Source organism: Colias eurytheme, chromosome 3 (genome assembly GCF_061535395.1).
Source record: "Colias eurytheme isolate Ceu_HAF_F1 chromosome 3, ilColEury1 Martin Lab GWU primary, whole genome shotgun sequence".
In the NCBI taxonomy this organism is placed as follows: Eukaryota; Metazoa; Arthropoda; class Insecta; order Lepidoptera; family Pieridae; genus Colias; species Colias eurytheme.
In genome coordinates this window covers 1,188,139-1,199,333 of record NC_142982.1, presented here as the reverse complement: position 1 = coordinate 1,199,333, position 11,195 = coordinate 1,188,139, and the positions used below count along the sequence as shown (strand labels likewise).

Below are 11,195 nucleotides of genomic sequence, written 5' to 3'. Positions count from 1 at the left end.
ACATCCTCTCAGAAAGGATTTCATAGCGTTATATTTTGACATTGACAGAGCACACCACACCACAGAGTAAATAATACAGAGCTTTCATATCACAGAAGCTAAATATATGAGCATAATATGCCATACAGCTCACAGATATATACAGCTAGAGTCAGAGGGTCTAGAATCTAGATAATATGATACGGCCTAGATACCATTGTTTATCTTTAAGTATAGGTATGAACATAGTATTATTTTGTTATACATCTCCATAGGTAGGTGTTTTTCTAGAAATACTGAATCTCATTTGACAAATTAACAGTTCATGTTCATGTCCACAGAGTACATTATTATTACTGTTCATGTCAGACCTGGCTCTGTGGTCAGACCTCGCTCCGGTTACCGGTAACCGGTTTGACATGCATTTATTTGACTTTTGAAGTCCGAGTTTGAAGTGTTGTGTTCTTGTGTTTTGAAGTTTCAACGTCAAAGATGGTCAAAGGCTCATCGTCTGAATTTTATTACCAATCCATATTTCAATATCATATTATAAATATCAGAGAAAGTCAAAAGTTCAAGTTGCGTACGAAGAGGTCCGTAAATATTGAATAGGCCGTTCAGATTTCGGTAGATAATTTGGAAAAATTACATAATTAATCTTTTGATCTCAAACGTACAGCAAGTTGTGAGGGATCAGCTGATAAGTTAAGATACCCTATACACGCAATCTACAAGGATATTCATTTGAAACAGGCAGATCATTTCGTGGAAGCATTCGCAAAGAGCGAACGCTTGAAAAGTACGAACTAGTTAATATTTTTACATATTATTATTCATGATATGATAGTTTATTAACATAACCGGTATAGACTTGTTATTGCGAATTGAACAGTTTATTCTATTAACGTTTTAGATATACCCGGTACTTTTTCAATTATTAAAAATGAATGATCTTTTCTTGAGCCCTGAGCATGTGCTCCAAGGAGGATACTTCCATGCAACCTTGCGAAAACTTCAAGAACCAAATACGAGCATTGAACCACACAATATTATGTATCCAGTATTTTTATTGTAAGTATAAATTCTTTTTTTTTAAATATAATGATAGATTAAATTATTTGAGGGTGTATTCACCCTTCAGAGGAGAAAATCAAAATTTAAAACTCCTAAAGACACTATTGTTTTGTGTATACTCCATATAGGTTCTTATACTTATGGTGAATAACTTAATAGTTATCTATCCAAAGGTACATTTAAATAACAATTAGATTACATTATTACTAGTTATTCATACTATAGTCTTCGAAAACATTACCTAAATAAAATAAATATAGTACATAATCTACACAACTTCCTTTCACTTGGCACAAATATTTCTAGCTCTAAATATTGTGCAAGTGTAAGTTAATAAGTAGACTTAGTTCATAGAATATGGCTCTTAATGTGCACTTACCAATTTTATCAACAGAATATATACATTTTTTCGTAACACATAACATAAACAATAATGTTACTTGACAATAGTTATTTTTTTTTATTGGTATTTAATCATGAAAACATGCTAGAGAACACTTATTACAGAGAACAATAATATATATTTTTTAATATGTAACAATCCCCAATTATTTAACCCATTGACCACCGAGCGCCCCGATCGGGGCGCGACACAATAGATTATCTATTGTGTCTGTGATTCCGGGGACTGATGGATTAATTAACAAACAATATTATTTACAGAGAAGATGAAGATGCCCTACAGGCTGTATCGAGCATGCCAAATGTGTTCAGATATGGTATAAATAAGCTGATTCCAGCTCTCACTGAATTGGTAGACAGGGGACTTAAGTCTATACTCATTTTTGGAATTGTTGAAACTTTGCCTAAGGTATTTAGTTATGCAGGTATACTTTTTGAGTAGGTGTAATTGTGCAAATGTCCCATATTAAAACATAATACAGTAATTAAAATATTTTAAAACCATAGTGTATTAACTATTATGAAGTAAATTAACTGATGTTGGCAAAAACATATAACTTTAACTCTTTTTTATTATTTTGAATCATTAAAGTGAAAACAATGTTCAAATTTAGATGCATACTTACATTCATTATTTGATATTAAATTAGCAATTTACACTGTCTATTCTCATACATACAAAAAGAAATATCCAATAAAATCACAACCACTTGTTTACAATCCTACAATAATCAATAATTACAGGACCCCACAGGTTCAAGTGCAGATTGCTCCGAGAACCCAGTAATCAAAGCGCTGCCGAAGATCAAGGCAGCTTTACCGAACCTGCTCATTGCATGTGACGTCTGCCTGTGTCCATACACCTCGCACGGTCATTGTGGAGTACTGGATAATGGTGTAATTGATCATGCTGCCTCGGTGAAACGGATTGCGGAAGTTGCACTAGCTTATGCTAAGGCAGGTTAGTGTATTAGACTTTATCCATGGTATCTATGCAGTATGCAGTAGTAACTCAGGCCCCGGAACCGACCGGACCAATCGGGCCGCTTGGGGCTCAATGGGTTAATAATTATGTCCTATAGATCAATCTCCAAATTTAAGCATTCAACTTGAAAACGGCTAACGGCCATTTTAACATTTTTATTGAGGACATTTTTAACATTTTTATTGAGGAATAAGGTCCTTGTGGAGAGAAACACGAAATTAAGAAAAAACGTGGACAATAGGACAGAACAATGTTTGCCGAGGCAGGCATATATACATAAATAGAATTATATTTTTCTCTATCTATTCATTCTACAATAGTGTAGATTATGGTATCTAAAATAATAAATAATCTTATCAAATATATTTCTTGTTAATTCTATTGTTTTTCAAAGTAGATAAAAAAAAAATGTTAGTTAATTATATGTGTATAAACAATTCATAATTATATATTAAAACTAGCTTTCCGCCCGCGGCTTCGCCCGCGGCTTCGCCCGCTTTGTCTAAAACATAATAAATTATTTACTAAAACCTTCCTCTTGAATCACTCTATCTATTTTAAAAACCGCATCAAAATTCGTTGCGTAGTTTTATAGATTTAAGCATACATAGGGACAGAGAAACTGAAAGCGACTTTGTTTAATACTATGTAGTGATACGACAATTAATTTTCAGGAGCGCATATAGTGGCCCCTTCAGATATGATGGACAACAGAATAAAGGCAATTAAAGATACTCTTGTGGCTAACAAGTTGCAGAATCAGGTATGTTTAAATGTATTGAATTTATTCAACAGTAACTTATCATTAATTTTAAGACTTTTTACTTATTAAGAATACAAATTTTGCATGTGGAACCGGATTATCAATTAAATATTAATATTCAGAATACTAAAATAGCACTTACATATTTGATTTGAGTATTTTTCAATATATAATTGGCGCGTGCTAAAACAAGAATTTTTATATAAGACTAGCTGCGCCCCGCGGTTTCACCCCCGTGGCTACCTGTTGGTCTAAGCGTGATGTGATATAGCTTATAGCCTTCCTCGATAAATAAGCTATCTAACAATGAAAGAATTTTTCAAATCGGACCAGTAGTTCCTTAGATTAGCGCGTTCAAACAAACAAACAAACTTAGTATAGATGACAGAAAAAAAAAGTATTATTATTGCCAATCTGTGGGTAGTGCATCCAGGAAAAAAATCCGTAAAAGCATCTTATTAAACACGAACGATGTCGCGGGCATCAACTAGTCTATGTTTAGTAATATTAAATGAAAGTGTCTCGTCGGTAATTCAATAATTACATAATTGATAAGTTTGTATAGTTATCGTAATACATTGAACTTAGGTCGGTGGTTTTTATCGTGAAACTACGTGACTAAGTTTTTCAACAATGTAGGAGGTACAATAGAAGTTGATGTAATATTTTTTTCTAGTTAAAAAATCTTTAAAAAAAGGTAAAATTTCCGTACCCATGAAATTTTTAAGAAAAAGAATGAAAAAACATTTAGAAATGTAATTTTTTATCAAATTTTGTTCTTATGTTACAAATAGATGTGCCCCGCGGGTTACACCCATGAATCTGAATGGTTGATTTAAAAATAAGTAGCCTAGTTCCTGGGTAAATTTTCATTTCAATTTTATCAGAATCGGTGGTGTTATTTTACCGTGAAAGCGTAACAGAGACTTATTATTAGGTATACTTTTATAATATTTGTTTTTTTTTTTATCCTCCTAAATCATTTTACAAACAACAATAAAGAATAAAACTACGCATTGTAATTCATCAATATTTTTTTTCCAATTGATCATCATAAATTATCGTCACGGAATTCGAGTATAAAATGCAAATTTTAATTTGAGTAATTAACGAATACATTGTGCTTATGAATAATTACATACGTAACGTGCAGCCAATGTCATGATCATGACCGTAAAATAGTTGAATTTAATTATAAACATTGTATTTTTTTTTGTTTAAACTGTTTTATTAGCTGTTCCGTTATTTTTCGATAAGAATTTGCATAGATAAAGTTGTGTATATCTTAATTTTTGTATAAATGTCTGTCTTATGTCTATTTATTTAGGGATGTCTACTGGTAAAATCTCCATACATACATGTACAGTCAGAAGCATAAATATATTTAATATTACCATTTGCAGATTAGCAATAATATCTGTCATAAGAACGGGTTCAATAATATCTGTCTGCCCGTATACAGCAAAAATATCTGACATTAGTAGGCAGCATAATAAAGTGGCATCAAAATTATGTGACGAAAATGTAGAGCAAATAATTGTGACAACCTCTCGAAGCATAAATATGTGACGTCACCTAGGAGGCAATAATATCTGACACAATTTTATATTTCTGTATTGTAAAATATAATTGATTCCTCACAAAAAGCATAAATATGTGACACTAGCTTTCCGCCCGCGGCTTCGCCTGCGTTTTCACAGAAATACCGCATAGTTCCCGATCCCGTGGGAATTTTGGGATAAAACCTATCCTAAGTGTTAACCCAAGTTTCCCTTTATTTGTCTGCTAAATTTTATTGTAATCGGTTCAGTAGTATTTGCGTGAAAGAGTAACAAACACACACATACACATCCTCACAAACTTTCGCATTAATAATACTACATTAGTAGGATAGGAAGTAGGATTATAGTAGGACTAGTAGGATAAGATAGGATAGGATTTTAAAAAGGCAAACCGTTATTTATTGAATTAGTGTTATGTATTTTGCTGGGGTAAGAATATGAACAAAAGACACATTATATTTTGTAAATATTTTTTTTTAATAAAATTACGATAATATGATAACTTGCCATAATTTTCGATATTCAATAAAATAATAGCAATATTATAGGCTGATTATAGGTAAATGAAAATGAATAACGGAGCAATCGTGTCAAACGCCGCTAACGTCAAATATAACAAAACATGTGACAAAACAATTTCTAAATAATACATGAAGGTTACACTGAACCTTCAAATAAAATAGATCTACCCAAGTGGGTATTCATATAAGTATATGAATACTTTTATTTTGTCATGATATGATATCCTTCTAATATTATAAATGCGAAAGTTCGTGAGTAGGTATCATGTAAGGATGTTTGTTACTCTTTCACACAAATAAAAGACAAAACAATGGAATTTGGCACACACATAGAAGGTAACTTGGATTAACGCTTATGAGAGCTTTTATCCTGGAAATCCCACAGGAACGGAAACTATGCGGGTTTTTCTTTGATAACGCGGGCGAAGCCGCGGGTGTTAAGCTAGTAGGATATAATATCTAGACATACAATATGTAGTATACAACGACGGCACATATTAATTAATATGGTAATAATGTTTTAAAACAACGTAGTTAAAATAAAATTTATTTATTTTGTATTAATTCAATATTAAATTGAAAATAAAATTGTGTCAGATATTATTGCTTCCTAGTTGATGTCACATATTTATGCTTTGTGTGAGGAATCGATGCAAAATACAGAAATATGAAATTGTGTCAGATATTATTGCTTCCTAGTTGATGTCACATATTTATGCTTTGTGTGAGGAATCTATGCAAAATATAGAAATATGAAATTGTGTCAGATATTATTGCCACCTAGTTGATGTCACATATTTATGACTAGCGGTCCGCCCCGGCTTCGCCCGTGGTACATATTTCGAAATAAAAGGTAGCCTATGTTCTTTCTCAGGGTCTAAAGATTATCTGTGCCAAATTTCATCAAAATCGGTCCAGTAGTTTATGCGTGAAAACCATACATACATACATACAAACCTTTCCTCTTTATAATATTATTAGTATATTAGTATAGATTAGTATTTAGTACCTATAGATTTGTATGAGGAATCGATGCAAAATACAGAAATATGAAATTGTGTCAGATATTATTGCTTCCTAGTTGATGTCACATATTTATGCCGTGAGAGGTTGTCACAATTATTTGCTGTAACATTTTCGTCACATAATTTTGATGCCACTTTATTATGCTGCCTACTAATGTCAGATATTTTTGCTGTATACGGGCAGATAGATATTATTGAATTAGTTTTAGTGACAGATATTTTTGCACATCGCCCCCTAGGCATATATTATTGCTCGTGACTGTACCTACCAGCTACCTTGACAACAAACAAACATTTTTACTTATATTTCATACACTATTTTTTTAATCATTTTATCATTAGTTCAGTTTAGCTAAACGCACTTCATACATATTTTAAAATAAAAAATTAAGTTTATGTAATTTTTATTTTCAATTTTTTCCACATTTTTCTAGGTATCCGTATTATCTTACTCTTGCAAATTCGCCTCATCCATGTATGGTCCGTTCAGAGATACAATGAAGAGTTCCCCCATGGCCGGAGACAGGAAGTGCTACCAGCTGCCGCCCGGGAGCTCCGCCCTCGCGGCTAGGGCTGCGGTATGTCGATATATACAGTATATTATCTAGTTATAAAAAAAGGTTCTTAAAAATTAAGTTGGTTATCTTTTTAAAATATCTTCCCGTTAATTAAAAAAGTTGGGAATTGCAGGCTAGACTTAGAATTTTTGCTTGGAATTAAGTTTTGAAGTCAGCGATAAGACCGCTTTTTGAATCTTTCAGCTTAGTTTTTTTCAATAAAAGGTTTTTAATTTGTGTAGGGACACACATATGCAATTTGCTGATCAAAGCATTTTGTATATGTATGTGTCCACATTGTTTCCCCGAAGCTTTTTATTTTTATAAAATTATATTAGAGTCAGTAGTGCTTAACCGTTAGCCTAAGTAACACATTTTGTGAAAAGTAGTAAAAGTATTGAAGAAAAAGGCTTTTATTATTTGGAGACCTTGGGGCAGAAGCACTACTCTACAATTTGTATGCATCCGCTTGCAATAATATCTGTAAATATTAAAAACAATAGGTATATCCGCAATAAATAAAACATATTATGTTAGTTGAGTAATAGTTACATAAGTTTATTTTTCTTTTTTGTAAGTGGGGAAAGATTCTAGCGCATATAATTAAATTATTACAGGCCCGTGACGTAGCAGAAGGTGCTGACTTCCTGATGGTGAAGCCAGGTCTCCCGTACTTGGACATCGTACGGCAGACAAAGGATAGTTATCCGAACCATCCATTGTTTATTTATCAGGTAATGAGGAAGATTCTTTTTATTGAAGTGAAACTTCTTTATCGGGGTTGGGAAAAAATTTAGTGTAACAGTTTTTCGTTACGCGTGATATTTTTTTATTCGCGCCATCATTTTCTTATCCCTACCACGCGTGATTCGACGTATTTCTGTAAAGTTGCATATAGTGAATTATTTTTTGAAAAATAAGATCATAAAGAAGTTTCACTTCTTACGTGTGTACACTAGTACACGCACACATTTTTTATTTGAAGATTGTATGGCCTGGTTACGAGACCTGTAAGAGCGTATACGCACTATGCGGGTAACCGCATTGCGGGTAGCCGTCCGGCTGACCGCAAGCACAATTATGTACGTAATATTAATTTCTATGCGCACTGCGATGCGGCTACCGCAGACCGCACAGTGCGCATAGAAATGAATATTACGTACATAATTGTGCTTGCGGTCAGCCGGACGGCTACCCGCAATGCGGCTACCCGCATAGTGCGTCTACGCTCTTAGTAAAACGTCGTGGACGTTTATAGATTTATGGCAGATATAGATGAAAAAAAATTGAATGTAATGTCTAAAATTTAAGAATGATGAGTGATGATGTACCCAAAATCAGACTCAAGTAAACGTATTTCTATTTTTAAGTACGTTAAAAAAATACTAACTCGACAACGCAAATCGAAATAATTACCACATACCACAATTAATCGAAATAATTACATAATATACATCAATAAATTATGAAAAGATTTTAATTATTTTTGGTACGTTTGATTATTATCATATTATAATAATTGTTGTAAAAAATAACCTTACAAAAAAACGTCTCGACAAACTCGGACAGAACTGTGGTAGTTGTCTAGTAAAATAGTAAATCGATAAAAAAAATAATTTTTCCGCCAAATTGCAGGTATCAGGTGAATACGCGATGATATCTCGCAGCGGAGACAGCAAGGAAATAGAGACGATACTCATGGAGACCCTCTTGTGTATGCGCAGAGCTGGTTAGTAGATATTTATTATTTATTAATTTCATTGAAATATTACAACCATGTTTTGTAAGTTAAGTTGCTAATAAGTACCTAATAACTAAGTTAGATACACAATAATTATGTTTCACACAGCGGAAGGCCCCAAAAAAATTTTATTTACTCATAAAAATACTTTAATTATAATAATTACAATATGTCTTGCACGATGTAAGTGCTAAATGGCTTTGAGCCATAAGGCCGCCATTTGTACATTTTAAATGGTTTTGTTTTATGTACTTTCATTTTATTATGTTGTACAATAAAGAGTAAATAAATAAATAAATACCTAAATAAATGAATAAATATTAATGAATATAATACTAAACTAATTTAACAAGAAAACTAAAAATTACGTCGCGCCAAAGGAATTCGCTAGCGTTCGTATAACACGTTCCCGTGCGAACCGTCGACTCAGCGATGTAAGGGATCCGTTGGCGTAACTCAAGTATAAATATTATGGTCTTGAAAAAAAATATTTATTACTTTAATATACACATCAATCCTACATTTTACATAGTTTGTGAGCAATAGGTGGAATTTTGAGCATTACTCTGTCAATTGAATATAATCATGTTTTAATTTAAATCATGTATTTTGTATTGGGCATAAATTTGACGTAAAAACGGTGTTCTCCTTTATGTACATACATATTTAAATCCGAAATTTAATATTATATACTTATACAAGACTAGCGGTCCGCCCCGGCTTCGCCCGTGGTACATATTTCGCCATAAAAGGTAGCCTATGTTCTTTCTCAGGGTCTAAAGATTGTCTGTGCCAAATTTCATCAAAATCGGTTGAGAGGTTTAAGCGGGAAAGCGTAACAGACTAGACAGACAGAGTTACTTTCGCATCTTATATATAAAAATGAATCGCAAAATGTGTTGGTAAGCGCATAACTCGAGAACGGCTGAACCGATTTCGATAATTCTTTTTTTACTATATTCCTTGAAGTACGAGGATGGTTTTTATGTAGAGAAAACGTAAATATATACCACGGGCGAAGCCGGGGCGGACCGCTAGTTTATAATACATATTAAGTAGTAGGGACTAGGGATTATCAGCAATCTTATCCCTATAGAAACAAACTTTGATTTGTTTAAATAAATACTCCCAGAATACTTTTATCAAGAAACGAAAATTAAGAAAGTTACATTGTATTTAATGATAAGGTGTTTGTTTATATTAATAATGATAATTTATATTTCAGGTGCGGATTGCATTATCACATACTTCGCGCCATTAATTTTAAGCATAATATCGAATAAGCAGTGATTTTTCTCGAAGTTTCTAAAAGAAGAATGTTATACTGACTTCAAACAAGTGGGGGTTCAATTACTTTTAATAAATATGAAAAATTGGTTATAGTGGTGTACTTAAAATGTGTTGTACTTTTGGAAAAAACTGTTTATAAAATCATACTATAATATAGTGTTCACATATTATGTGGTCATTGAAATGTATACATAAAGTAAATCACTTTTTATTTTATCTTTAAAGTTTGCCCCTAAACCATGAATTAACTTTTTTTTATTTATGTTACTCTTTATCAATGGTACTGATTGAAGACTGGTGTGTTTCGACCCTAAATAATATTAATTTTTTATGAAATTGTATGTATATTATGGTACTTTTATGTAAATATATGAAATTGGTTTTCAAAATTTTATTTGCTCAATTATTGTTGGTGTTAAGTACAATTATTTTTTGTTGTTATTTTGTGCCTTATAATAAAATATTTAATAGTTTGAAATTGTTTTATTTTATTGCCCCTAATATTTCAAGTTTTGACGGTAGAATATGTTAAATATCAGAATTAAAGTTGGTTGTACTTGATGTACTCTAGTTTTTTTTTGTGTGGTGTTTCTCAATGTTAGCCAGAAGGGCTTCTACATTTTAACGCGGACGCGGGGGTGAACTGAAGGTTCTTCCTGGTAGCGACATGCGCAAGGGCGTCCCCCCTTGACGGAGATCTCGAACCTCGGCTTGGGCTGTCGCTTGAGTGGAGGAGGCCGGAAGGGCCCTTGTCGGACGGGAAAAATTCTCTCACTCTAGTTTTTATAGAATAACTTTTGCTGGATTATATTATATATAGAATATATAGATAGATTATATATAGATTATAATATTATTGAGGATAATATTATAATGGCAATCTATGTATGAAATTCATAAAAAATATCCCGAAATAAGATTTATATTTATATTATGTACATTGTACATACTTAATTTTAAAGTAGTTGAGATTATTTCCATTATCGATTCCAAAAAATAAAAATCGAATTATTAGAAAAAGCTACACATTTCTAAATTATTGAGTTTACGAACATGTAATCATTGTGTAAACGTATATGAATATCTTTTAGTTAAATTGATAAGTATAAAATAAGGCATAAAGCCAAGGGAGAATGTTTGTTGTTTGAATATTTAATGAGGTCATTGGCTCCATTTGAGATTTGATTCATTAGCGACATGCGAAAATATTTAAACCAATCTAGGATATAAGTAAAAGATTTTATATTTATAAAAAAGCAGCAATTTAATTTAGTAAATTTTTCAATACCTATGCCT

At 32.2% G+C, this 11,195-nt stretch overlaps 1 protein-coding gene across 2 annotated transcripts; it reads left to right on the top strand.

Annotated features, from left to right (window-relative positions):
* Positions 1-494: 494 nt before the first annotated feature.
* Positions 495-10,371, top strand: Pbgs (Porphobilinogen synthase). Of its 2 annotated transcripts, none has more exons than XM_090119256.1 (9): positions 495-572; positions 893-1,050; positions 1,717-1,864; positions 2,200-2,416; positions 3,115-3,203; positions 6,746-6,889; positions 7,486-7,602; positions 8,504-8,597; positions 9,835-10,371. In XM_090119256.1, the coding sequence occupies exons 2-9, from the start codon at positions 923-925 to the stop codon at positions 9,897-9,899; spliced, it is 1,002 nt and encodes a 333-aa protein (XP_089975382.1). In that variant the 5' UTR covers positions 495-572; positions 893-922; the 3' UTR covers positions 9,900-10,371. The 2 variants fall into 2 exon arrangements, with proteins under 2 accessions (XP_089975382.1, XP_089975381.1); XM_090119255.1 differs by lacking the exon at positions 495-572 and adding an exon at positions 643-778.
* The last annotated feature ends 824 nt before the right edge of the window (positions 10,372-11,195 follow it).

Coding starts and splice junctions, on each gene's coding strand:
- Pbgs (XM_090119256.1), top strand. CDS start 923: ATGAATGATCTTTTCTTGAGCCCTGAGCATGTGCTCCAAGGAGGATAC. Junction 7,603..8,503: donor ATCCATTGTTTATTTATCAG/GTAATGAGGAAG, acceptor GCCAAATTGCAG/GTATCAGGTGAATACGCGAT. Junction 8,598..9,834: donor CTTGTGTATGCGCAGAGCTG/GTTAGTAGATAT, acceptor TTTATATTTCAG/GTGCGGATTGCATTATCACA.